Source organism: Macrobrachium rosenbergii, chromosome 55 (genome assembly GCF_040412425.1).
Source record: "Macrobrachium rosenbergii isolate ZJJX-2024 chromosome 55, ASM4041242v1, whole genome shotgun sequence".
NCBI lineage: Eukaryota > Metazoa > Arthropoda > Malacostraca > Decapoda > Palaemonidae > Macrobrachium > Macrobrachium rosenbergii.
This window is the reverse complement of record NC_089795.1, coordinates 55,224,869-55,252,747: the sequence shown is the minus strand read 5'-3', so window position 1 is coordinate 55,252,747 and position 27,879 is coordinate 55,224,869. Positions and strand designations below refer to the sequence as shown.

At 36.8% G+C, this 27,879-nt stretch overlaps 2 protein-coding genes across 5 annotated transcripts in view; both read right to left on the bottom strand.

Moving 5' to 3' along the window:
- Positions 1-6,226: 6,226 nt before the first annotated feature.
- LOC136835270 (uncharacterized) lies at positions 6,227-17,951 on the bottom strand. Of its 2 annotated transcripts, none has more exons than XM_067098550.1 (3): positions 16,735-17,951; positions 9,739-9,831; positions 6,227-9,362 (listed from the first exon to the last, which is right to left on the bottom strand). In XM_067098550.1, the coding sequence occupies exon 3, from the start codon at positions 9,339-9,341 to the stop codon at positions 6,987-6,989; it is 2,355 nt and encodes a 784-aa protein (XP_066954651.1). In that variant the 5' UTR covers positions 9,342-9,362; positions 9,739-9,831; positions 16,735-17,951; the 3' UTR covers positions 6,227-6,986. The 2 variants fall into 2 exon arrangements, with proteins under 2 accessions (XP_066954651.1, XP_066954650.1); XM_067098549.1 differs by lacking the exon at positions 16,735-17,951 and adding an exon at positions 13,996-14,477.
- Positions 17,952-18,020: 69 nt separating this feature from the next.
- Gycalpha99B (guanylate cyclase 1 soluble subunit alpha 2) overlaps positions 18,021-27,879 on the bottom strand; it is a 1,063,824-nt gene continuing 1,053,965 nt past the window's right edge. For all 3 annotated transcript variants that reach the window (XM_067098553.1, XM_067098551.1, XM_067098554.1), the window contains 2 exons: positions 26,669-26,823; positions 18,021-18,895 (listed from right to left, as the gene is read on the bottom strand). In XM_067098553.1, the coding sequence (XP_066954654.1) occupies positions 18,703-18,895; positions 26,669-26,823 (348 nt within the window). In that variant the 3' untranslated portion in view covers positions 18,021-18,702. The remainder of the gene's footprint in view (positions 18,896-26,668; positions 26,824-27,879) is intronic.

The window sequence follows — 27,879 nt, the reverse complement described above, 5'->3', positions numbered from 1 at the left end:
TTTCTCGGCAACAAAATTTAGTATGGAGATTCACGAACTAAGAGAAAATTTAAAAAATGACTTAGCTTTAGGAAAGACAATTCCCTTCTTCATCTCAGAATACAAATGAAAATAATACAACAGTATATAAGAACATAGTAAATAAACCACTGAACCGAGAACTAAAAGTAACGTCCACAGGTCGCCTGTGGTTAGCCTACTCCCTGAAAGGAAGTTAGCCTATGGGTTTTTATGGCTGGTAATCTGGTAAAGTATGTCGAGAGGCATTCCGGGTATTCTACTATTACTAAAATCTTCATCGGGATTTTTGATGACTGCTTCACCGCACCCTGGTACATTAAGAAACAGCCTCTCCTATGTCGCAATGAAAAATTGGAGTAAAATTTATTTAAGAAAATCAAGGTTCATAATAAAAGAATCGATGCACTTGATAGGCTACGTCAAAATTTTTAATGGAGCTTAGATAAGTTTTAGAGAATAATTAAAAAAAAAATATTAAGACCATAAAGTAGGCTACCAACTGGCGCTCCCTGATATCAAAGGATGTTGTGGGAAAAGTTGTAGGCAAAGTGGCGACGGGAGCCACAACGAACGCAGGAAACGGAAACGCGAAGTATCGTTCGTGGTGTGATTCCCAAAACTTAACACAGAATATTCAGGCAGAAATTATGTTAACAATGCAGTGTTATAACCGTAGAAATCACAACGCTTCATTATAACAATGACAGATTTACATCAGCTAGGAATACTGCTTTGACTCAAGCCCTGAAGATGAAAATGTAAAAAAGGCCCTATCTAGCGTAGGCTGTGTCCTGGCGCAGTGATATCATCAAAATGACTTCAGTTACAACAATCCCTCAAGATCGATTATTGTTCTTGTTCAAAAGAAACGATCAGATGTTTCTATAATCTACTGAAAACTGCTTCTTTAGAGACTTGTGGCAGATTTGGTATATGCTTTTCACAGGAAGATTCGTGTCTTGGGTGGTGTCCTTTTTTATTATCAAATTAATTCAATTTCCCTACTAAACATCCTTGAAGATTTCCTGATCAATCGGATGCCCACTACAAAAGTTTTTTTCCAAGGAGCCCATTAGAAAATGATTTGTTTTGCTTTCCTTTGCTTCAAGAGCAAGGATGGCTTGAGGACCATCTGAGAGGGGGGAGGGGGTTAAAGACAATTTTGACCAACTTGGTAATTTTTACCAAGTTGAACTAAATACAGTATATATCCCATAGGTAATGTTATATATACAAACCAAATTTTTTATGGTTTTTTTGTTTATATAAAAATATTTTTCCCCGAGGGTATTTTATAATGCAAAGAAAATAAAGATTATAGTTTATTAATCTGGAAAGGGAAGAAGAAAAAAAAACTAATAAATATGTGATGAATAAATATGAGGGTTCATTAAGGTGAAAATTTTCGATACAATTTTCATAGAGAGAGGGGGCGAGGGGTGTTTAAATGTTCACTCCCTTATATAAATTAGTTTTCATTGCCTTCCATTCATCTGCAGCAACCTCTTGAAGATCAGTTAGATCACTTTCACAAGCTAGCTGCATTAGATAATGTAAACGTTTTTCTTTTGTTTTGTTCCGCAAATAAGTTTTTAATAGCTTCAGCCTGCTAAATGACCTTTCACTTTCACATACAGATAAGGAAATAAATTATGTTCTTTATGAGCTCTTAATGCAACATCTGCAGCTGCGTGAATGGTTTTCCTATCTACTTCAGGGTGTTGGTCTACGTGCTCAGAAAAATAAATCTTGAAATCTTCTAATTCAACAGCCAAGGATTTGGTGTCACTTAATTTGCAGGGACACGATTCTGACAAAATTTCAAGACTTCTGTACAGCTTTCTGTGTCTATACAGTTACATTAGGATTGAGAACTTCTGAAAAAGATTTGAATGGGGGATATATATATATATATATATATATATATATATATATATATATATATATATATATATATGAATGTATATATCTCGAATTCTTCGCACTTTTTTGGATACGCTTGTCATTACAAAGCCTTAAGATCCAAGTGCAAGAAATATGAAGAAATTTTGATGTTTCCCACTACCAGACATCATAATTTTTTCATATTTCTTGCACTTGGATCTTAAGGCTTTGTAGTGACAAGCATGTCCAAATAAACGCAAAGAATTCGAGAAGTGGAGGGCATTGTGGCTATATACTGTATATATATTGTGTGTGTGTGTATGTAACGAACTCCAATTTCTGTGGGGTCATCAGGTTCTTTAAATAGATCTTAAGCATTGGGGACTGGGAGAGGTTTGAAGGACTGAGACAATCTCAAAACTTGATTTATTACCATTACTACATTACAAAAACATACACATGAGCCCAGATTTCAGACAGCACAGCAAAACATCAAAAATAATTATCAGTAACCTTAAATAGCACAAAAATGGCTCGATAAGCCTCAAATGACAAATTCATAGCAGCAGTAAAAGAGTCAATAATGACAGACAAACATAAGATTGCACAATAACAGTTATAACAACATGAGCCGCACTTGCTTCAGCAACTATAACAATCATAAATAACCAGGAGTCATTCTCAATCCAACATATAACAATAACAGTAAATCTCAGCCAGCTGTCCGCGGTGAACTAGGCTATGGCAGTTGGCGTTTTTCTATAGAATTTTACCTGCTGAACAAGAATTCAAAGCAATATTTTGGTGGTCAAATGTAATTAAGCTGTAGATTACCTTAGAATTAAAGCCAATGGTAAAGGGGACCCTTTGGGAATCGGGGTTTTGGGTGGGGTAAAACCCTTTCAAGAATAGCTAACAGTAAGGGGACCTGTTGGGAATTCGGGGTTTTGGGTCGGGTAAATAACTTGGGAAAAGGTTTGGGTACCTTATTGTTATATTTCCTGTTATGTATGTCATTTGGAACACGAAAAACAAGCGTAAAAAGAAGGGTGAATAAATGGAGAGCGGGAGCCGTTTCAAAGGCAATTTTCATTCATTACTAGTACTGCTGATTCTAAGCCTTAACATGCATGAGCTAGCTTTCAGGTCACCAATCAGCAGCTGCCGGTTTTCTGCACTTGGTGAGAGCTGCGAGACTCTGGCAATTGACGAATTTGACGTTTTATGTGTTATTTTACTTCCTCAACAAGAATATTACCTCTTGCCAGAACATAAGAGCTTGTCAGGAACCTTAAAAAGTGCAGATAAGGTGCGCCACGCCATTCTGCCATGGCCACCTATAGAGGTGATGCAAGTTGAAAGCAGAAATGGTAATGTTTTGATTCCCATTTATGAAAGCTTCGAATAGTGTGCAGTGGAGCTAGACTACGGTAATTGACGTTTTTCTATGTTATTTTACTTGCTTTACAAGAGTTTATGGTAATATTTTGCCAGTCGGCTGCTGCTAAACTGTAATTTACCCTTGAGCTGTGTGCAACCCACTGATACAGACGTGCAGTTTTCAAGAGTCATTACATTTTAGTTACAGCCGACTGCCAAAATATTATTTTAAATTCATGTTCAGCAGGTAGAATAACAGGGAAACGTCAATTGCCATAGGCTAACTCACCGCGGACAGCCGGCTTAGAATTACCACAATAACAATATCTTGCTCGGCCCTACGGTCATATTAATGACAAGAACCATAAAAGGTTCGTTCTCAACTACAGCAATAACCTCGTCATATCAATGACCATAATCATAACCTCGTCATGTATTAATGACAACGATAACCTCGTCATATATTAATGACCATAATCATAACCTCGTCACATATTAATGCCCACAGGAATGGCAAAAGATCCACTCTCAAGATGCACACACACACACACACACACACACACACACACACACACACAGAGAGAGAGAGAGAGAGAGAGAGAGAGAACCACGAGGACGACTATCGAACACTTCCATGCCGACCACAGCTTCTCAGCTGCCACAGAAGAACACCACCTTCTGGAAAAACCGGGGACTGCACACTAGTCTCACTCTTTTCGGGAACAAAATCCCAGGAACCACCATCTCACACTTCCATGCCGATACCATTTTCTCGGGAACTGGGTCAAGGTCCTCCTTCGCTGTCCACAGAAAACCATCGTTGGCTGCTTCCAAAACCATCATCACTAGCGAACAACCTCTGCTGCTACTGCCATCACCAATCACAAGGCGATACTTGAAATCAACCGCTGCTGTGTTCTCTGAGAGAGCAGGTAAATCATTGAAACAAGGTAGTTTAAAAACAAACAGTCCGAAAACCCGATACCTTCCCGCTTAAAAAAAAAAAAATTAAAATTTTTTTTTTTTCAGATTACACTCTCACACCCTTCCCAAAGATACCACAGAACTACCAGCCACAACAGAACCCAATCCTGCCGCAAGGTCGCCATAACTTGTTATGAACTTCCGATTTTTAATGCAGGAGCCACAGCAAACCTTTATATTATGCAGATTCACTTCTCCCAGAATCAGTTGCCAAAATAGACAAAGATTCCAGACAAAAATAACACTGATCTCAAGCAAGAAGAGACACCCAGGAGAGGGGAAACAAACAAAGAGCAAAAACTTAATGATTAATTTATTAACACTAAGTAAATTTAAATATTACAAAGGAATGTCCCCCAAAACTGATCTAGGGACAGGAAAACCCACTTGCAGACAAAACCTCAGTCACTACCATCATTCTCCTAGCTAACTATCATACCCAGTAGAATAAGAGAAAGAACTAATAGGGGGTAGAAAACAACACTTGTATTTTTTTTTAAACAGTGCATGATCATTCTGCATACTGGAACAATGAACTGGAATACTATTTGATGTAAGTTCAAATAATATTTATATTTTACCACTCACTTTTATATTTTATTCGGTGGTGTACAAAAAGATTTTATTAGTTGGAAACTTTATTGAAAGTTACATAATGGCATTGTGTATTTTTTAGGGCCATGCTCAATAACAAATATATTTATTTCTTTGTCAGTTGACCATGGTAGTTATGGCGCCAGAACTCCAACAATCAATTCATCACTTTAGCTCGACGCTGAATGAGGTGCTGATAGGTATGTGAATACTGAACATTTGTATTGGTCATGACTCGCAAACACCTTTTTTCATTCACGCAAGGGGAAACTTGATTGAAATAACGTGTACCAAATGAATTTGTGTTAAGTAACTTGAAATGATAGCTTTTAGTTTAAATATCGCAAGCGTGAAGCTATAAGGATAAAGTTGGTCTAGTGCTTCAAGAGAGCTATGATAAGGGATGTAGCCTAAGTGGCTCTAGCAATCCACGACCGGAAAGGGTGAGTCAATATGATAACGAGAAGCGCAGCGGCATGACTCCATACGCGTCATGTAAAACACCGTTCGTACGTTCTTGAACAAAGATTGCAATAACCTATCATTTGTTTATTTTATCATCCATGTAACATAAACAAAAATGGTTATTTCACCATATTTTTATTGGCAGTTATGAATATAGATTTTTAAACTATTCTATAAAGTTCGGCAACTTTCCCCCTCACTTACGTGACCTGCCATTCGTACTTAGATAAACCACTGTACGTGGCTACGACGAATATCTACCTTATTAACGGGTACAATACAGAATTTTGCCTCATATTTCAATTCCTTGCCCTCTGGGCTTTATCCTACTGCCCTCATCCTGTCCTCAGTTGGGATAGTATAAGCACCTTATGTCATCATTTGCTATAAAAGATTTTTCTTCAGAACTCATTCTTGATATATAAACAATGCATATAAACGTATAATCTCACCAAGATATGCTGAAATGACATAGGCAATCATGTTTATGTATGTATGTATATATATATATATATATATATATATATATATATATATATATATATATATATATATATATATATATACATACTGTATATGTGTTAGTGAATTTTTGTCACACAGTGAAATTCTTCATATTCACAAATACCAAGCCACAAATTTCACTTAATAGCAAAATCTCAATACCTTGGGAACAACTTGCACTCAGAGAGAATTATAAGCGGCAATGCTTCGTCACCAGCGGGATTCAATTTCCGACTCGTTGGGAAACCCTGAAAATATAGCGACTAAGACTAGTGTGCTGACAAGTGGTTATGTATGAACGTGTGTGTATATATATATATATATATATATATATATATATATATATATATATATATATGTATGTATGTATTATATATATATATATATATATATATATATATATATATATATATATATATATATATATAATGTGTGTGTGTTACAGTAGGATTATGAAACCAGGGATTTCACGAAATCCCTGAAAATTTCACGGACATTTAATCCCCGAAGGACTATTAGTAAACACGGCGAAACAGTGATTCATCCAATTTGTTTCGCCGCATTTAGTACTAGCCACCCGGGGATCGTATTTATATCAGACAGACGTGTTTTCTTTTCTAAAGCAGGGGTCAATCATATTTCTTACCATCACATTACTTGAATCAACTATCCGTTTAGTACTTGTCTAATTGGTGGCATGATTGTTTTTTTTTTTTACATGAACGAAAAGTAAACAGTTTTGGAAAATAATTCAGCGGCAGTCAGATATGTTCTGGCACTTACAGGTCTCAAAATTATTTTCAGAATATTTGGCATTATTCCATTTTGCGTATAAGAAGCAAACCATTATCAATGTAATTTTGAATCATTTCACAATTTGGTTTTAAAAGGAACATAACTTCACTGACCTGCCACTTGATAAAATGCTGATTCAATCTGACCACCTTAACTAGTATGCAACAAACCTTTTTCTCAGAAGGGTTGCTCTGGTCTCCTTGCAAGGCGTCGTGAATTTAAATGTAATGTTCTTGAATATGGATTTCCTTGTATATGTGTCAGATGAATCTGACCAGTCATAAAAACAATCATCTCAGAGTGGAATAAATGTCGAAACGAAATAGTAACCATCAGAGCTATTAAATTACCATTTAACTTCATTGTTTCGTTAAAGGAGTGGGATTGAAAAAAAATTCTTTTTGGAACTGGAGAGGCATGATCAAGAACCGCTCCCTTTTTTGTTTTTCTGGATGTCTGGCCAGTTGCTCCTCAGCTTCTCTTATTATACTCTCTACATCTGTAGCTGATGACCCTCTTTCCAATTCTGCAAAAATGTACTCCAGTCCCGCTCTTGGATGTTGTTCACTATTGTCTGAAAGGGAACAAACTAGGAAATATGCAAATGCATCTTGTAAGTCTATTTTAGGTGGCAGTAGACAGCACTCTTGCAAGTTATGGAAGACTGTCATGTGAAAAAAGAATAATTTTGGCTTTCCTCTCATATCTGGGTATTGGCTATCTGTAAAAGCGTGGAAAATGTCTGACACAGGCAGCTCTTGTCCGTTTACATCGTACAAATTGTTCACATCTTTAGCGTAGCCAAAAGCAATAATAATGAGTGAGTCAACAGCATCTGTTCCATCCAAAGTTTTCAATGAGGATTTTATAGATTCATGGGTGCAGTTCTTCAGAATTTTTACAGCGTAGCCAAGATCTTCAACAATGTGTCTGTACTTGTGTACTTCATTAAACAACTCATAGCTCTTAGGAAGTTGCTCTGACTTATACGTAGAGAAACAAATGATGATTGCTTTTCCATGAGGAAGTTTCGTATTCTTATATGAAGTGTTGCCCACAATTGGTGTCTTAATCGCAGTAATGGCGATTCTGTCCCTGTGTAGCAAATTATGTCTTCCAGTTGGACTACGTACTGTACTTGTAACTAATGGATAAGGGTTCTGCGGACTGAAGTAAAAGTCTTTTTCAAATCTGAAGTTGTAGGTAACAACAAAATATTCTGCTGTACCTTCCTCACTAAGTTTTTCAAGTGTGTCACTAACTTGTCGGAGCAAAGGAATTAGTTCAGTCTCAGAGTTCTGTTTAGCTAGTAATACTTGATACAAAGCTTCTGTTAACAGTGAACCTTGCTCACAATTTCCTCCTTCTACTTCCACTCCATAAATGAGTGTATCTTTGTCCGCAGCTTTTGAAACTATTTTTTCTTTAATGATCTCAGGCTCGGTAGGCCTCAAGTTGCTGTCACCGGTTTGTTCCTGATCTACCTGTTTTGCTGAGGGATTGTCAGAGCAGCAAGAATTGATGATAAAGATTTTTGGTTTCCCTTCAAGTTCTGAGCAGTTTTCACCCTGAAACATTTTTATTATATCTCTATAGCTAATTGCTTTGTTATCAGAGCACACGACATGATCTTCAAACCCACATCCATAGATAATTATTATTGCAGCATCATAATGTTTCTGCATTTTGAAGTCTTCAAAATGTGTTCTTAGCTCTTCATAAGAAACATTATTGATGGGTCGTAAGGTGATGAAGCCAAGTTGATGAAATATATCCTGTAGTTTGCTTTCATCATCTTTACATCCATCCAGGTTATTGATGATCAAAACCTTTCCTTTAGGATTGCTGGACATCTTATAGACCCTATCCATTTGCAATTCAAACGGTTCCGCTGGTAGGTATGTCTCTGAAGGAACACTGATGGAATTATGAGTTGCAGCCTCTTGTCCAATAAGTGGAGGATTAAAGTAAAAATGTTTCTTCAAACACCACTGTTGTGTTTCTGTGGGCTGGTTTTCAGGGAGCTTTTCTGAGACCGATTTTATGAGAGTGTCAAAATCTTTGTCTTTGGCATTTTCCATGAAAATTTTGCAGACTTCATGAAAGAAGAGTGCTCCTTCTGCATCCATCCTGTAAGATTCTCGTCCTTCTGCAGTGGATAAGCAGACATAAGTACAAGTTACTCCACGGCGTGTTCGCCTGTGTGCTTGGAAGCCACTGGAGGGAATTGAAGTACTACCTTGTTCACTTCGGCAAAACTGAAACATGAAGACCTTAGGTTTCCCAATTAAATCTGGACAATTTTCATCACTAAATATTTGGTAGATACTTTTGTAATGTATAAGCTGTCCATCTGATGTAAAAAATTCGTCTTCTTTTCCATGACTACTAAAAATCACTATAAGTGAATCAGCATTCTTATGAATATCAAGTTGGCGGAAATTTTCAAGTGCAGCCATTGTATCATCTTTTGTTCCTAAATCATCGAATGCTGTAACTTCATACTTCATTTGAGTGAAAAGTTCCTCAAGTTGACGAACATTCACTTCAGTTCCAGTTCTTTTCTTGAGGCGATAAGTTTTACATTTATCAAAATTTCTGTAGTTTGCAATGAAAACAGCTCCTCTGGGACATGAATCATTCTTGTAGGCCTCGGGAGGACCATAATGCTTTATTGCAGGCTGCACTCTAATCTCAAGAGGTTTCAAAGCCATGTTGATATTTCTAGTCAGAATCTGCAAAAATAGATAAAAGTTTATTAGTATCCCCTTATTAAGAAAGCCACGATCTTAGAAAATCCTACACATATATGTATTAAAGCTTGTATTAGAATTTATTACTGAAAAAAATGCGAACTCCATTTTTTTTTTCACAGAAAGAGACTAACCTAGTTTGTTTCTGAGTAAAGTTCAGCATCGCCGAAAGAAGGCTGAAATGAAATCTACTGAGAAGAAAGAACAAAATCTACATTAAATCAGATAACGAAGTATACCCTAAAGTTTGTTTCCTGAGGAGTCTGAAGTGCCAAGATTTACTACTGCCTTTACTTGCCTAAACCAAAAACAAAAATGTCATACAAGGTTTCAGTTTTAAAACCTGATATGCTATTACCTCTTTGCACAACAGGATCTCGATGGGTGTAGGAGGTGCCTCGTTTTCCTTACTTATTAAGTTACATCGTCCAAAAAATGATTGCTGGCCATTCTGTTGACAGACAGGGAAGATAGTTCTTAAGTGTTTATCAAAGTAATCAGAGAGTAATGTAAAAATGGTGTACCCAAACACCATAAAAATGTTGATCTAGTTAAAGTAGAAAAAACAAATATTTAGGTTTCAAACTGTAAAGATCCTACTATTACTTGTGATTGACAAAAGGCGTCTATACAAATTTATTTCTCTCACACAAAAGAATAGTAATGGTTCCATTTATTCCCTTAATGTTGCTATTATCTGGAATTTTTTTACAAATCTGATTATGATGTAGTATATTTAAGTACTTTAGGTCTTAAAAATACTGCTCACAAACATTTTGACATGATTCTCCCTTTTATATAACAAGATTTCATAATATTTCACAAACGATTATGCTTCATTGCAAAGCAAATTAATACCTTTATTCTCTGTTTGCTTCTGTTTGAGACAAGATAGAAAATGTTTATTAAAGAAGGGAAATCATTAAATATTAAATAACAAATCCTCATATAGAGTTCATATTTCGCCCTGTCTTCTCACTGTTCCTGGAGTAAAACATTCATATACTGCCACATTTTTCTCTCATTTTTCCTTCCAAATATTTCTATTTTCTCTTTTCTCTGTGTAATGCCTATTTTCCATTTGTATATCACTTTTACGCCACCTGTTTGCCCATTTACCAGTTTTGAAAAACACACTCGTCCACACGACACCCTGCATTCTCAGTGTTGCTAATTCCCTGAACTCCTTTGACTAATTCCCCAAATTCATTCCCACAAGTTGAAGTCTCCAACCATCTAATCCATTTTTAGTTTGCTGTTAAAGGAAACTGTTGAGATGGCTTTGTCTGTCCGTCCGCACTTTTTCTGTCCGCCCTCAGATTTTAAAAACTACTGAGGCTAGAGGGCTGCAAACTGGTATGTTGATCATCCACCCTCCAATCATCAAAGATAACAAATTGCAGCCCTCTACCCTCAGTAGTTTTGATTCTATTTAAGGTTAAAGTTAGCCATGATCGTGCGTCTGGCACCGCTAACAACACAGGCCACCACCGGGCCGTGGCTGAAAGTTTCATGAGCTGCGGCTTAGAGTTTCATGGGCCGCGGCTGAGAGTTTCATACAGCATTATACGCCTGTGCAGAAAACTCGATTGCACCGAAGAACTTCGGCGCATTTTTTACTTGTTTTTTCTGGATACAAAAGCTGTCTAGTTCAGTGTCTCAAGATTCTGTGCTGTTGCGGAACTGACAGATATCCTGAAGACCATCATTAATATCTGAAGGAGGCTATCACTTCACATGCGATGTCCAACAAGTGTGGCAACAATGTAAGGGTGAGTTGTGCCAAGGGGAACGATATAAAAACAGTGGCGCCAATCTTATCTACCCCCAAGGACGTTATTCTCCCCATGAGATTATCAGGCAGAAGACCAACAAGTATTGTTCAAGACATTCCTGAATTTCTTTATGTCATTTGTAGAACTACATCATAATCACAATAAAGATTGTTGGAAGCACTATAATTGCTGTGTCCTCATCCTTCAATAGTCATAAACCTGCTAAATCTTTTGTGGAGGTGAATATAGGTAAATTTCACTTCTGATATAAGAAGTCAGCCCATAGAATGCCCCTCAACCAGCACTCACAGGCACATGCACAAGCACCCACCACTGTCTGACGGTCATCGTATCCAACTTTTGTTTTTACCGCGTATACTGCAAAAATTAAAAGTATTTTTTTTAGAAACTGTGGTTTTCTTAACATTGTTTAAAATTATAGATACTTTTCTATTTACCTTGTTGAAGATATCTCCAATTTACTCATGTTATTCAGTCTCTTAAAAAAATGGAGAGTTATTTGCACCTACTCTTCAATTCAAGAATCAACCGTAAGTTACAAGTGTGTGTTTAGATAAAAGCCATAGAACGTTTCCCATTTGTGTGTCTTTTGATTCTGTGAGATCCTTATTCTCTTTATTAAATACATCAACTTGTCTGAGACGGACTTTACGGGACTTTCAGATCTAGTTCCATGACAGTGGTATTTTCCCCAAGGCTCCCATATATATATATATATATATATATATATATATATATATATATATATATATATATATATATATATATATATATATATATATATATATATATATATAATATTACTCTTCAGATTTAGGCCAGGTTTCTTCCAACATCCTCCTTTTTGTTTATTGAGGCTGAGATATATAGCATTAGTTGGCTGTGTCATTTAAAATCCTTTGAAAAAATCAGAAGATGAGGGATTTGTTCTTGTTTTATTCAGCGCTAGCATTACTAGAGCCATTTTCTTTACACTTAATGGCATTACCATTTAGCTACACACAGACATTCCTGAAATCAATTAATTTTCTAGTTCTCTTTTTATTATCATACATTCTCTTTATCTGAAGAAATGATAAATTTTCTAGGATGATTATTCAGTACTTATCTTCTTCACAGCTCCTTTTGTCTGCGAGATATACTGAAAAATTTTCAGGATATCAGGCAGCAATAATTGCCTAGCAACTACCCTGTAAGAGAACTTTATCCAGTGCCAAATTCAGAGCATGCATAGATGGACTGAATGACGTGAACGATAAAAAGAGCAAAATGTGAATGATACATAAATCAAAACTCTATCCATTTCCGGATGGCTGAACAAAACAATAATATTTTCAGACTTAAAAAAGCAAGTCCATTTCAGGGTGGGGTTTATGCGAATCATGTAACCAAATGACTATTCTAATGGCATCTTCCATACAATCTTCGGATTGTATGGAAGGTGCAACTGGCTCTGGTTTCTTCAGCCTCTTGAGTATTCTGTGCCTCATGGAAGTGCATGAATTGGCTTTCATAATAATTCTCAAGTCTTAGTTGTAAACTGTCCTACCGCTTGCGTTTGTTCCTAACAGCTCTTGTGAGTGTTTTGACTTCCTGTGACACTTGCTTTTTCTGAAAGGGTCCTAATGACATGGTTCCACCATAATGTCTTCATGACTGTCTGAGTTTCCACAGACAGTCTTACTCATAGCGCTCATGTTCATTCAAGCCCTCGGAGTAAAAGAAAATGATAAAATGAATTAGCATAACCGCGCTGAGATACTGCTTAACAAAATACAACATCTATAGTAATTAAGTACACATAAAATATATGTATTATCTATTGCAGGGCAAGCTTCATGGCACGGGAAGGGAGAATAGCTAGAATAACAGCCTAATAACTAGAATGGTTCAACATTTTAGACTTGCAACAGGCAAAGTAGGCCACAAAAATAATTCTGAACTCATTTGGGCTCAGAACATAATTCAAAAGTGATCTTAAGAACGTATAATTAATTAAAAGAATTTAAGCTAAAGATGATGGGGTAGCTACGTTTGAAATAATTATTCCAAGTACTGTGGAGAGCACGCATGCTATTTGCACGTGTTTATCTTAGCAAGCACAAAATTCTATGCCAGTTTTCCCATTAGCGGAGAAAAGAAAAAAAAAAGGAAAAAAGACGGTGCCAGGTCAACATGACTATTGATACTGCAGCTTACAAGTTCACTGGTTATTCCCCCTATACTCATCAGACATGAAAACTGCTGGTGCGTGCATGAACCTTTTATACATCTAAACAGAAGGGTCGTCAGCAGCGGTTGAAACTACCCCGCACATAATTTAAGCGTCATTTGCCTCGACCTTTCACTCTCGAGCTTCCCGGATGTAACGCCTTCCTTTCTATTGCCTCTGTCACAATGTGCAAATGCACAGGCGAGGGTGTAATATTTTCATTGCCCTCGATATTTCTTATAAAGAATTTTTGCACAAGATTGCGTTTAATAGGGAAAATTTTACGTTAAGCACGAGAAAATTAAGATTTCTGCCTAATCGGTGTTCTTTTCAGGATACATGACTCATATCTGGAGAAACACTTTTTCAATTCGGCTGTCTGTACTCATGCACTGTATATTTTTTTTTTTATTCACATACGATTAAAACTAAGTAAATACGACATAGCGTGACACTAAAAGTAATTTTGAAAGTATTGAGGAAAAATTTTCGCTCTAAGATCCATAAACACACACATAATGAGCGTTTCTTTTGTAGAAATAATATAAAATAATGCAACTCCAGCGTTTTGAAAGCTATTTGGAAAAAGAGGTAAAGTAAGACGAACCGAGAAGCGACGAACTTCACTGATAATCACTGCTGCACTACTGAATACTGATTTCAAGAGAACTGTGTGTACGCCGCTAGCTGGACGTCATCGTGACTTCCTTTCTCGATACTGCGGTGATGGCCACTTCCTAAAATAACCAGTTACAAACGAATACCAAGAGAAACATTTTCACAAAAACTTTATGGATGAAACAAAGTAAGTCGAAGGGAAGTACAATGGAAGCTTCATATTTCGATGATCACGTAAAACTTTCCTTCGTACTGTTAGCATAGCCCAGACAGTCTTTGCATTTATCGCCAGTACCGGACAATGTGTAGATATGAACCCTTTTACCAAGCTTCACTATTAGGTATAAGAACATTGGTCACATAATCCATAGAGTGAGGATCTTGCTTCCTTTCTGCCTTTAGAACGTATCATATTGGGCAAAAGGAACTTTTGACAGACCTCATCATGGCCTGACCTCTTCCAGAATGATCTTGATACCCTTTTAAAAGCCACAGACCTTTTTCTGTTTTTTCGCCGAAATGGTAGTTTCAACAATATATATTCTTGCTATGTGCATCAGGAGAGAATCTTTCATAATTAGGAATTCATATTACTGGTGCTCTAAAAGTAATCAGAAGTCTTAAAGATAAGCTTTCAAATAGTGGTGCATTCACTCATCAATGTCGATGAAAATATTGATGAAGAAAGGGGGGCAATGTTCAGAATTTCTGTAATGGTACCAATCCTTTCGGTAGCAATGGGCCAAGAACTCAAAAACTGGATTTTATTTAAAATTACATATAAAAATTGAATGACATGGCTAGTTTTTTTCCCACTTAGATGTATGTATTGATGATGTCAATCAATTTTCTTCGTACTGAACATGAGAATTTGATAGCAACTCTGGCATGCAATTACCAGATTTCGAGTTTTTACTTTTCTTCCCTTCCTTTTACTTTGAGACCTTGGCTGACCTTAAACCTTGACCTTGGTAATAGTGACCTTTGCACACTTTTAAAGACCATATACCTGTTCTCACGCCAAATATCAAGTAAATCCAATAATTTTTTTGTTGTTAAATTTTACTTCTGAATTTTTGCATATGGCTTATGAGCTTCTATTGCGACTTCTCAACTCTGCGTATGTTTATTAAGACCCTTTCCTGGCGTGTAGATCTTGGTACATTGCTAAAAATACACTTAAAATCATTACGTTTACGAGGGTTACTGTCCTCATCTTCAGGGGAATGAAACTACATCAAAATTTCTTCATGGACGGATCATTGATATTAGGTTCCTGCTTGACCTCCTGACTCCATGACCATTCTGGTTTGTTGCAATCATGCTTATGTAGACCAAGAAATCACCAACTTACCTCTCGAAGCCAAGTTTGACTATTTCTCTGAAGGCCACTGTTTTCTGCACAAGCTTTGTTCTTTTTGAGGAGTCAAGTGCCATTACCCAGTAGATTCTGCCGAATTTTTGCAAGACAGGTGCTGCCCGCTTTTTTTTCTTTCTTGAAAAGAATTTGTCATAGTATGTTGTCCCGGCATTTGGTAAGAAATTCCAACCCGTTCTTGAAGGATGTGACCCTGTGTTAGTTTTTTTTTTTTTACTTCTGAACTTGTCCTCTGTAAGTCCTTAGGGCGGTAAAACAGTTTGTCATGTGTGTAATGTGTGTCCAGATCTCGAAAAACGCTTCTGGGAGCACAAAAGAGCCGTAATGTTAAAAATAGAAACGATGCAACAGACACACGTTATTGGGATTTCAACCACATATGGAATTTTAAGGGTGGTAAATTTTGAAATAGAAGCAATATACTGAGCGCCAAAGGGTTGTGGACGGGTCCTAACTAACGGTGGCTGGACACAAATCTTTTATCGCTCTGGATTAGATGGAACTGAGCTGTCCAGATTTGTCAGGAAAGCAAACATTCCAGACCTATTCCTTGGATCGATGGAAAGCCATGTACTTGACCTTCGTGACCCACACTCAGGATTATGGGGCCCCAATGAGCTGCAGATGGACAGCATAACCGCAACAAACCAGATTGGTTGTGCAGTTAGAAGATCAAAGAACATAATATAAATTTCCCTGGTAAAAATGAAAAAAGTTAAAATTATAATGAAAAATTTACAAAATAAAGTGTAAAAAAATACGGAAATAAAAATATAAAAAAGATAAAATGAAAAGAAAAATAAATAACGAAAAATGGAAATATGTGAACAATAAAAAATGAAAAAATGAGGAAAACCAAACATAAACAAGTAAAGAAGGCGCTGAAGTTTCTTCGGTGCAATCGAGTTTTCTGTACAGCATATAATGCTGTATGGGGCGCGGTCCATGAAACGCTCAGCCACGGCCCGGTGGTGGCCTGTCCTATAGCATTGCCAGACGCACGATCATGGCTAAATTTAACCTTAGATAAAATAAAAACTACTGATGCTAGAGGGCTGCAACTTGGTATGTTTGATGATTGGAGGGTGGTTGATCAACATACCAATTTGCAGCTCTCTAGCCTCAGTAGTTTTTAAGATCTGAGGCCGGACAGAAAAAGTGCGGACGGCCAGACAAAGCCATACCAATAGTTTTCTTTTACAGAAAACTAAAGGGGGAAAAATATAAAGAAAAATGAAAAGGTAAAACAAAAAGAAAATGCAAAATGTAAGCAAAAATATGATATAAAAATAAAATGAACAAAATAAAGGTAAAATTAAAATGGCAATAAAAAATATAAGAAAAACTTACCGTTATACTAGGCAGACAACTTTAAAAGTGAGGAAAAAAAGAATGGCTTTGAACTAAAGCATTCCCTTTAACATGGGAATTACCCATCTTCAACGTAGTCAAGTCATGATCCGAATCCATTCTTATCCATTATAATTATGCTAATTATAGCATGAGGTTTTTCGGTCAACAGAACGTGGGTCCCAATACGTCCTGAAAGTAGGAATGGGATTTGCGACTGCCTTGTTCATGAGAGAGAGAAGCTTTAAAGAACAGTTTACCGATGAAGGGAATTCAGGGACCATTTCACATACCTGACAAGAAAGGAGGCAAAAGAACACTCCATTTAGAACAGCAACATTCCAGCGTAAGGTTTGTATGTCAGTGACGAGGAAAAGAATTTGTGGCACAGAAATGAATTCCCTAGTTTTTCAGTATCGGCTTTTACAATTTGAACTACGCAATGTTTTTAAGACGAGCTCGAAGGAATTTGAGCCTACAGATTTTAAGTGAAACATATGTTAGACTTCATTTTTATCAAACAGAGGAGACAAACTGAACCAGATAGAGAATTTCGAGGCACTGGATTTTAATAAAGACAGAAAACGATACAAGACGGAACAAAAGGATTTTCAATGCTAGCAACAGAGGAAGGCTGGGAAATGAAAAATGAATACGGCTGAACCACTGGCAAATGCATGAGAAAGGTCCTACCAGAAGCAGGGAGGGGAGAAATAATAACAGAAAAGAGCATTGCTCCAAAGCTGAACATAAGTGCTAAGAGGCTGAGGGACGTCAAAAAAAAAAAAAAGCAATTCAAGCTTGGTTAGTACAGCATTGTGCCATAAATCCATAATCTGCGCTAGGCCAGAGGGTCTCAAGAAGTTCCTGTCCAGTTGGTATCTTACGGATCATCTTACGGGCGGCTTAAACTTACGTAGTTTGAGAAAATGAGAGATTAGTGAAATTCTGAATACCTTAGTGTAATGATAAAGAATTAGCAACCCATGATGTTAAAAGAACTTGCCAGGCAAAAACTGAACCTCTCAAGCAACGGTAACTGAAAAACCCACTCATGTTTATTGCTTCTTTAAAACGATGTGGCTGACTTAATGTACCGTCCCAGTTTCTGAAGTCTTTGGACTACTTAGCAACGTTGTCGTATGAAAAACGTTATTTTTACATCAATATTTCCACTGAGAAATCCATATCTCAATGAACCATCTGTGCAATCCACCGAAGATCTGTAAAGAAAATAGCAAACGCAACATGAAGCTGACAGGGGTGGTGTTTGAAATAAATACAACTTGCATATATATATATATATCTCATTGTTTAACACTGAAAAATACAGATTGATCTTACTGACTTTAAAATACAATTTTAGATAATAATTACATATAACGTCAGTATTTAATCACGCCATAGTCGTCATTTTATTATGATATAACACTAATTATAATGTAAACACTTTTATATTGATCTGATTGGAAATGTTGGCAAAGGGAGAAATCATTGCATGAAGGCGGATTTATGTTTCCTTTTTGAAATGCGTCGTGACTACCTTAAATTCTTGATCATTTTGAAAATCAAATGACAGAAGAGTAGTTTAAATGACCTTACTAAATGCACATTAATAAAGCTCGGGTCTAGTTTCCTTGAGATATTTGTGAGTGTTTTTGAGTGGCAAATAAATATATAAATCTTTGAAGTACAAAAACAATGCACACAGCGTACAGATTAACATTGCGGCTTATTGCACATGAAATCTTTTATAGTTTTGACTGACAAAACAAAACACCCTCTTCAGGACTTTGCCTTTTGATGATCATTAGTATTTTCTAAAACTGTGTCTCATGCCATACAAAAATACGTATCCTCCTATCAAAGCTGCATTATCATTCTTATTGTCATTCTTCCCAATGATACCCACAATTTTTGATACAGTGAATATAGTAATGTTCTCTTTTATCCTAGACTTGATTCTCCTCAAGACTGCCTTAACTCTATGGCCTCCAGGGCCTTTTCAATTTGCTCCGATAATGGTACAGAATCAGTCAGGTCAGAATGGCAGTAACTGTCTAAGAAGTAAGGGCATCCAGGTATCTCGGTGGGGAAACTCTTGGGCAAACACTCTCGAGGTCTTGCTGTGAAGCTCCAGCCCTTGCTGACAGACAACAGCCTGAAAAGGGACAAACAAAGGATAAGACATCATTCCCTTGACAAATTCATAAGCATAGCGCTGCCTATGTTTTCTCCATAAGGGCCTTTCCCTACAAGGAGACTTCCGGTTCTCATTAGGGGTGAGATTCCTAGCCCCAAGGCCCCTTCTGACTAAAGAAAGAGCTTGGGGCTACGAACCGATTCACAGTTGCTTCAACCGGAAGGCACCAGGCATAGGCTAAACATATGGTGAATATATATATATATATATATATATATATATATATATATATATATATATATATATATATATATATATTATATATATATATATACACACATTTATATATTATATATAATACATATATACATACATAAGTAAAAATGTGAAACATTTTTTCCTAGCAGTTATTTTAACGTTGATGCTCTCTAGTGCAGAGTGTCAATGAAAGTGTTTTAAACCAAATTGCACCATTAACTCTGCTTATGTGGTATCTATTGTTCCCTATGTACGCGTATTTTCCAAACAAAGAAATTCTGTTCACTGAATGGTGTCGTTGTCGGGAAATGTCTTTTTTGGCTGTTTCCGTACGAACGTTCCTTATAAGTTTATAATTCTCACTTCTTTGTTTTCATTATAACTGATACTTGAATTATGAGAAACACAAGGAAAAATTGGAAACACCAAATAAAGCAAAGGGGGACAATATATATATATATATATATATATATATATATATATATATATATATATATATATATATATATAACGTATGTATATATATATTTACATATATATCATAACTTAGTCCTTTGCTGGACCGTTGATATTACAACAAACTGGCCTTATGCCAGCACGTAATTTTGTTCATGCTGGGGATTCCATTATTTTTATTCCTCAGCTTGCTCAAGTTAGGTGTCAACGATGCCAGATACGTCGTAGTTTCCTAAATAAGCTTGGTGGCTCCGATCATTTTTGTCAAAACTGTACAGCGGTTTCAACAGACCACTCGAGCACAATCAGTGAAAAGTGTTGCAAGATTCGCAAAATGGCAAGACTTTATCACGATATATGGCTGGAAAAGCGGAGCAAATTTAAAGCACGATCTCTAAGTGGCATGAATAAATAACAGCTCACCAATCTGTGTGCCTAGCCGTTTGCTTTGTAAGTTCGTACTTCTGTCCGGCTTCCTAGATAGCCGTCCCGCGTGCTATTAGATATTTATGAATAAATGTGTGTGTGTGTGTGTGTGTGTGTGTGTGTGTTAGTTGAAGGTATTCTTTGGCAAGATAAGTTAGTGATTTGTAGCTGTTCTTAATTTGTTATTCTCTCCAATTATATGTGGATGACGGTGGGTTAGTTAGTATACATTTAACCACGGTCTGGGTATATAGCTAGACGATGCATTTAACCAGGTTTGAGTAAGCACAGATTTATTGAAGAATCTGGCGTGACCAGTGAAGCAGCTTAAAGATTTTTGAAAACAAGTGAAAATACGGTAAATTTGTTTTGGCAGAAATACGTTTAATTTTCCTGGTCACTTAGGAATACTATTGGTCCTGATATTAGAATGCCGTTCTCTTCAACTTCTGAATATGTTTTTTTTCCTTGAAACATAATATTCTAAAAAAAAAGTAAAAAGAAATTTCTCTTTCAAAGTGTATAGTTTTATTTACACTTCCAAGAGAATCGCATTCTGACAACTCTAACATTTAGCTAACTATATATATATATATATATATATATATATATATATATATATATATATATATATATATATGTGTGTGTGTGTGTGTGTGTGTGTGTGTGTGTGTGTATACATTTATATGTTTATATATACATTTGTCTGTGTATGTATGTGTGCGTGCTCGTGCACGTGGGCCTGTGTGTGGATGAAGGTAATTTGAATGCTTATTCCTTACATTAAATGGCAGATAAAAATGAAAAAGGTCTTCATATAATTACAAACAAAATCAGGTGGGTAGCTCGTTGCTTAACAAATATCACCTATTTCATAAAAGGCTCCCATTTTTTTTATCATGATTAAAGGGAGAAAATTAGATATTCTTGCTCATAGATCAAGTAAAGCGCGGAAACTTTTAGGAAGCTGACAATTAAAACACCTTATTTTGTTAGGAGTGCGAGGGAAGCCTTCGAGAAAGAACTCAGTCAGCTTAAAAAGAGATTTTAAGAATTATTATTGCACGACTTAGAACGGTTTGTATAAAAGGAATTTTATTATATCAGATTACGAATTTGTTGTCAAAGGTTATCATTTCTTGAAATAAGAATGTTTAAAACCATGAAAAATTCAAAAGGAATTAACAGATTGAAAGGAAACTAATTCGATAACCCAGGTGCAGTACAAACGAAAGAGAACATTCTTTTCTGAGGCCAAAGTCTGAAAACTGATTGGATTCAAGTTCCTTTGTACGAGGTCTGCACAGGCGGACTTCAGGTGACAAAAAATGTTAGACCATTGGAAGACCAAGGGCGCACTGCAGTGACCACCACAAATAATGGAATCAAAAGACGCATTCTTTCTCCATAGGTGACCAGGTTATTTTTCAGAAATGAATTGGAATGCGCTGCCTTCCCTGGGAAGAAAAAAGGGTAAGAGGAGGAATCAGAGGAAGAGAGGATGTAAGGAAAGCAGGATGTGGCGTAAGAATGAGTTGAGACGGAGAGAGAAGATGCAAAGTGGAAGATCAAGAAGGAGGAAAAGGAGAAGCTAGATGATGAATTTAAAGAGGTCATTTAAAGAGGAGGGCGAAGGGTGAGAAAAGAGCGCAGGAAGAAAGAGAGGAAAATTAAGAATGGAAGAGAAGAAATGAATGAAGAACAATGAAAGTACTTAAGGAAGGAGAAGAAAGAGATGGCAAGAAATGAAGGAGAGTGAAAGAGGAGATGGAGTAAAATGGAGAGAAACAAAAGGAAGAAGAAACAGACTACAGTGAGAAAAAAGGAAAATGAGAAACATAAGAAAGTTGTACAAGAGGGGAAAGAAAAGGTAGTAGATAAAAGAAGCAGAAGCGAGAACGAAAAAATGAGGACGAGATGGATGAGAAAAATTTGATAATTGACAGGAGGAAAAGAAGAAGAAAGCTGAAGAAGTATGGATCAATAGGGAGAAAGAAGAAGAGAAGAAACTGGAGGACAGATCGAAGAAAAACGTATAAGGAGTAATGAACGGTGGACAAAGAATTGAAAGGAGGTAAGATGAATGAAAGAATGGAAAGAAGGAGGAGGAGGAGGAGGAGGAGGAGGAGGAGGAGGAGGAGGAGGAGGAGGAGGAGGAGGAGGAGGAGGAGGAGGAGGAGGAGGAAAGTCGAGAGATGAAACGAGAAGAGAAAAAGAATGTGGAGAGGGAACAATTGCTGAGGGAACTGAAATAAAAAGGAAGGAAAAGGGGAGAAGGAAAAAACATGAGGGAAAGGAGGAAGGGGATGAATGAAAGGATAAGTAAAAGCCTAAGAGAAAGCAGAAAAGAGGGAAAACAGAAAAAGAGGGAAAAACCAGAAAAGGAAGCAAAGGAGGACACCCTGAAGGAAGAAAAAGGACAGAATATTCAGGGAGGGAGGAGGAAAGAAGGGAAAGGCTGAAGAGAATGTCCTTCAAAATGAGGACACAAGAAAAGAAGGAACAGTTGCACTGAGGTTAATTTTCTCTTGTCTAGTACCAAACTGACAACTGTTAGTTTTAACAACTCATGTTGTTTACATTAACCATGGGCAGGCATGTCAAATATGCGGCCCTTTGCAAGCACACCTGCGGCCCGCTCAAAGGATACTGTAATTTGGTCATTTGTGTTCAAAGGTTTTAAAATTGGTTCATGTGCTTAGTTTGGTCATAAAGATAGTGAACTGTATCAGAAGAGGCCGTGCTCTCAACCACCGTCAATTCAGCCAGTTGTTGGAAGATATGGATAATCAGTTCACCGATGTTCCATTCTACACAGAAGTCCGCTGGTTGTCATGTCACACAGTGCTGAAAAGATTTTATTTGTTGAGACACGAAATAATTATGGTTTTGGAGATGAAAAGTCAAAACAGATGAAATAAAAGATGAACGTTGTCCAGGATCTGGCTTTTGCTGTGGACATTACTGCATAATTAACTGATTGTAATTTGAAATTACAAGGTAAAAACAAACTCATCAAGTGCTTCATTACAAAATTAAGCGAATTTCAGGAAAGATTTCGTGATTTCTCATCTTTTGAACAACACTGCATTATTCTCAGCACCACTCTCCTTTCATGCTGCCAAGGCAGACGAAAGCCTGCAGATGGAACTATTAGAAATGCAGTCGGATTCTACACTCAGAGCAAAGTGTCTTGGAGTCGGGATACCTGGTTTCTTTTCATACCTTCCTGAAAAGTTTGAAGACTTCAGAAAGTTTGCCACAAGGATTATGGCAATGTTCGGTTCTACCTATGTGTGTGAACAGTTATTTTCCTTCATGAAACCTACAAAAACACCTCAGAGAACAAGGCTAACTGATCAACACTTGTCATCTCTGGTCAAAGTCGGAACTGCACAGACGTTTCAGCCAGACACTTCAAAAATTGTCATTAAAAAGAGGTGTCAAGCCTCAGGACAAAACACTAAAAATGATTGAATCGTCGTAAATAAATGTTCATTTTGAACTGTTGTCATTTTTGTACAATGTATTTGTTGCTATTGCATACAAATCTATGCTGCCGTTTAAAACTTGTTTTTTTTTTTTTTTGTTAAACTACTTCATTACTTTGCATCCATAATGTGGCTAGCTGCCAAACCATTTGTGTGCACATTGTATGTTTCTGAGTTTAAGTAGTAAAAACCTTCTGCAATAATTTTTATTAAATGACTTCAATTAGTTGTCGTGTGTGGCCCTCAAGACAACACAAATGTGACCCATATGGCCCCCAGGGGACCCTCAGTTTGACATGCCTGGTATAGTGTATCAGAGCTATTATTCCTTAAATATCTTCTGTGGAGCTGGGAGTCATGGAACCTCAGAAAAGGCTTACACTAAACCTTGCTACATATAGGAGCTTTTTGTCGAAGTTTTGTAACTTCTTTGTTGTGAATATCAGTCGCATTCGGAGGACGCTGGGGTTTGCTTGGTTTACCATTTATGCGAACGCCCCGGGCCTGAAATGAGTAGGGGAGAAGTCTTCAGGAATTTTTTGGGTACTGGTGTAGTCAGTGACTGAGCCAGATGCCAGCGAGAGAGAGAGAGAGAGAGAGAGAGAGAGAGAGAGAGAGAGAGAGAGAGAGAGAGAGAGAGAGAGAGAGAGAGATTTTTTATAATGACAAAGACAGTACCATAGAGAGAGAAGAGAAGAGAGAGAGAGAGAGAGAGAGAGAGAGAGAGAGAGAGAGAGAGAGAGAGAGAGAGAGATTTTTTATAATGACAAAGACAGTATCATAAGAATAAGAAGAGAGAGAGAGAGAGAGAGACAGCAAGAGGGACAGAGATGAGCATGGACGAGCTGAAGCGAGAGTAAAACTACTCATTGATGTAATACCTATGATATGGAATCTAACACTCGAATCATTCATGTTTAAGCAGTCAACACAGATTAAAATGCTATTTCAGAACACGCAACTAGAAGAATCTAGCTATGATTCAAGACAAAACTGATCAAAGTTGGTGATGATCGACTGTCCCAGAGAAGAGTTTCATATAAAGGGGATCTGGCTCAAGTTCTGGTGAAGTTTTGGATTACGTGGGCTCCTGAGCTATGATGTATTGTTCTTTTTGTGTTTTGTTGTAAATACTGGGAACGTATGTGCACTTTTAACCTGATTTTCTAAATTCCATCATGAACAATTCTTCTTGAACTTGTATGTCAACTCTACATAGCATTTATACAGGTGGTTCGAGCAGCATCTCTTTACTCCATTCAGCTATTATTCTCATATTCATTGTGCTTAACCAAACTGATTTTTTTCTTTTACATTTTTGATTCATTACAGAGATTCTTAGCTCCCTTGCCTATTTATAGGTCGCTGAAGACCAACGGATATTTTACTTGTTGAATTCTTCTGTAACAGCAAATTTGGATAGTAGTAGTGCACCAAACATGAGAATTTATATTATTTTACCTGTATAAAAGGCACCAGTCCCAAATAAAGTAACTCTGTGCAAAAAAACTGATAAGAGTATATGCGCGTCCATTATTTCAGTCCTGGGGACGACATTTTATTTGCTACTAGGCTCGTAGTAACGAAGGTCGAGACTTAACGGTATGGGTCCCTCTTCTGTTGGCTTTGACTTCTGCTACAGTATATTGGTTATGGAAGAAGGGTTTTGGTGTTGGTCATTTGTGATGTTAACGACTGGCCGGATTTGGACAAACAATGTTGTAGTACCTCTTAGTCCTAAAGATGGTCTAAATGGTGGATTGGGAAAATTTCAGCTCATATACAGTACAATTGCTTAATTTTTCTTCGTCTCTCATTTCACTGGATGATTTTGATGCTGGTGTTAATATCAGCTTCCCTTCTCAACGTCTTTTCCTGAGCAGCAGAAGTTGAGGCTGGCATGCTTTTGTTGACAATTTTTGAGGTTTCATCTTTATTGAGGATAAAGGCTGGCGCCAGAATGACAGCAAGGTAAATAGAGCACGCGTCCAAGGGGAATCTGAGGTAGAAATGCACGCTGCCTGGGCATCTAGTGGTCACCATCATCATATGACAAGTAGGATGTTAGTGCTGCCATAAGTGCTTAGTTTCTAAACGCAAATGGACCCAGGGAGTCAGTTTAGTAGAATATGGAGGATTAAACAAATGAAAGATATACAGATAAAACGAAGAGTTGTTAAAAAGGTAAGCACAGAGAAAATATCAATAAGATTATTTTGAGGTAATCTGGGCAATGGAAGAGGTGATTTGGTAAAAAATATCACAAATTGGAGGTCTCTAGTGGAAGATTGAAAGTGCCTTAGAAAGTGCAGCTTATAAACCACGAAAAAGGACACACTCCTCACTGGAAGTTACATTCGTGCTTTAACACAACTTCTGAACTTGAGACTAATTAATTACTAGGCCTTACAGGAGCCAGATTTAAACTCACTTGATAATATAAGTGATTATGAACTATATTTGTAGATACCAAATCTAGAAATAGAATAATAATGATTGAACTGTTCCGAATCAAAATAATATAAAAAACATTGCCTGGAAGAGATGATTGCTGAAATTTGAAGCTTTTATGGAAAGTCAGAATTTTCTAAGTAAAACTCATTTTATAAGGAAGAAAACAGACAGGACTTCCCATTTAAATCCGATAACGGAAAGTGATTCTCATACGACGACTTATGCTTTTGTGTAAAGAGATATATCATTAAATTTATTTCCTTGTTGGGTAGCTTCAAGATTTTGCAAGTGTTCAGTGACATCCCAGTCTAAACCCCTGACGTACTGCGAGAAAATCTCTGGAAATACAGAACAATCAGAGTGGACATGTGTGAAAAAAGTATTCTTACGAAACCAATTCCTTTTGATTACATTATTATTATTAACTAGAAAACTAAAATCCAGTAATGACAAACGTTAAAGGAAAAACTTTAATCACCATTACGTTTTATAAATAAGTCAAACGAGGGTTTGATAACCATTGACCTTCGACCTCTTACTAAGAGCAGCCCATCTATTCCTAGTGGCAGAGACCCATCTTTTGAAGACCCAAGAGTAAAACGATCGGTGGTCGTCATTTCAGAATTGAACGCATACGTCACTGCAAACGGGCCCAGAGAGATTTGCACTTGTAAGCTAAAAGAGATGAGGAACTTAGGTCACTTACCTGTAAGTAGTAGGACTAACGTTGATTCTCAATGGCTCTGAAGAAGACTCGAACTGATTAGCGATGGTGACATTCGAGCCAAACATGCAGTATCGGGGCATTGCGGTGCCAACGACGCCAGCCAGCACTGAACCGGTATGCAGACCGATTCGCATCTGCAATCATTACAGCAATGTAACATAAGGACACTTCATTTCTGGAACGGATGTTTCCAGTTACCAAGAGCGTATTTTTAGGATACGTCGTAAGTGCAGTAACTAGCTAATAAACTAAAGGTGTTTACAGAAAAGGTACTTCTTAACCTAAATCTAAGTTTATTTTTCTTCACTGCTGGACGCATAATTCCAGTGGCAAATTAGCACGCTTCATGGCTTTCAATTCAAGCCCAGTTTTCCCTTTCAGTAAATCAATGATTTAATACAGTTTATTTGTTAGTGTTTCTGATGACAATTAAAATTAAAGGAAATGATTTTTTTGCTTTGCTTTCCATTGCAAAAACTACCCCATGTGATCAAAAATACAAAACTCAACACTTGTTTGCAATCGATATGTGAAATGTAAAGTATAAAATCATTGTCTGTATCACAGTTTTACGTCTTAGCGCGCGCGCACGCACGCACGCACGCACGCACACACACACACAATTTAGCTCATAAATTTCAGAGTAAGCAACTTTCCTAATGATATAAGTTCTGCCACTTAAGTTTATTTGCATCACATGAAAGTTTCACATAAAGTGCTACATTGATGAAGTACACTGCTAGTTGTTAGTTCACTGTCTGATTATGGGGTTAGTACTCTTGTTCCATGCATGTACATTTAAAAGAAATTTGTGGCTGCATTACTATCTCTTTATTATGAGCACACATACACATATATAATATACATACACACAACACACACACATATATATATATTATATATATATATATATATATATATATATATATATATATATATATATATATATATATATATATATATGTGTATGTGTGTAAATGAAATAATGTGTGTGTAAAAGTTAATATATGTAGAAGAATACTCTGTTTCTTTTGAAAGAGGGATCCATAGAAAACCAATCAGCAGTGACAGCAAAATTCATCTTTTACCAGCTGAATTAAGGATGAGCCCCTTGTGCAGAAAACGTTCACAACAGCAAACGCTTCTCACTCCTAAATGGAGTCTTATCTGAAGCTCGTCGATCCCTATGC

What these genes read in the sequence shown, in the direction of transcription:
- LOC136835270 (XM_067098550.1), bottom strand. Translation starts at nt 9,341, where the DNA reads ATGGCTTTGAAACCTCTTGAGATTAGAGTGCAGCCTGCAATAAAGCAT.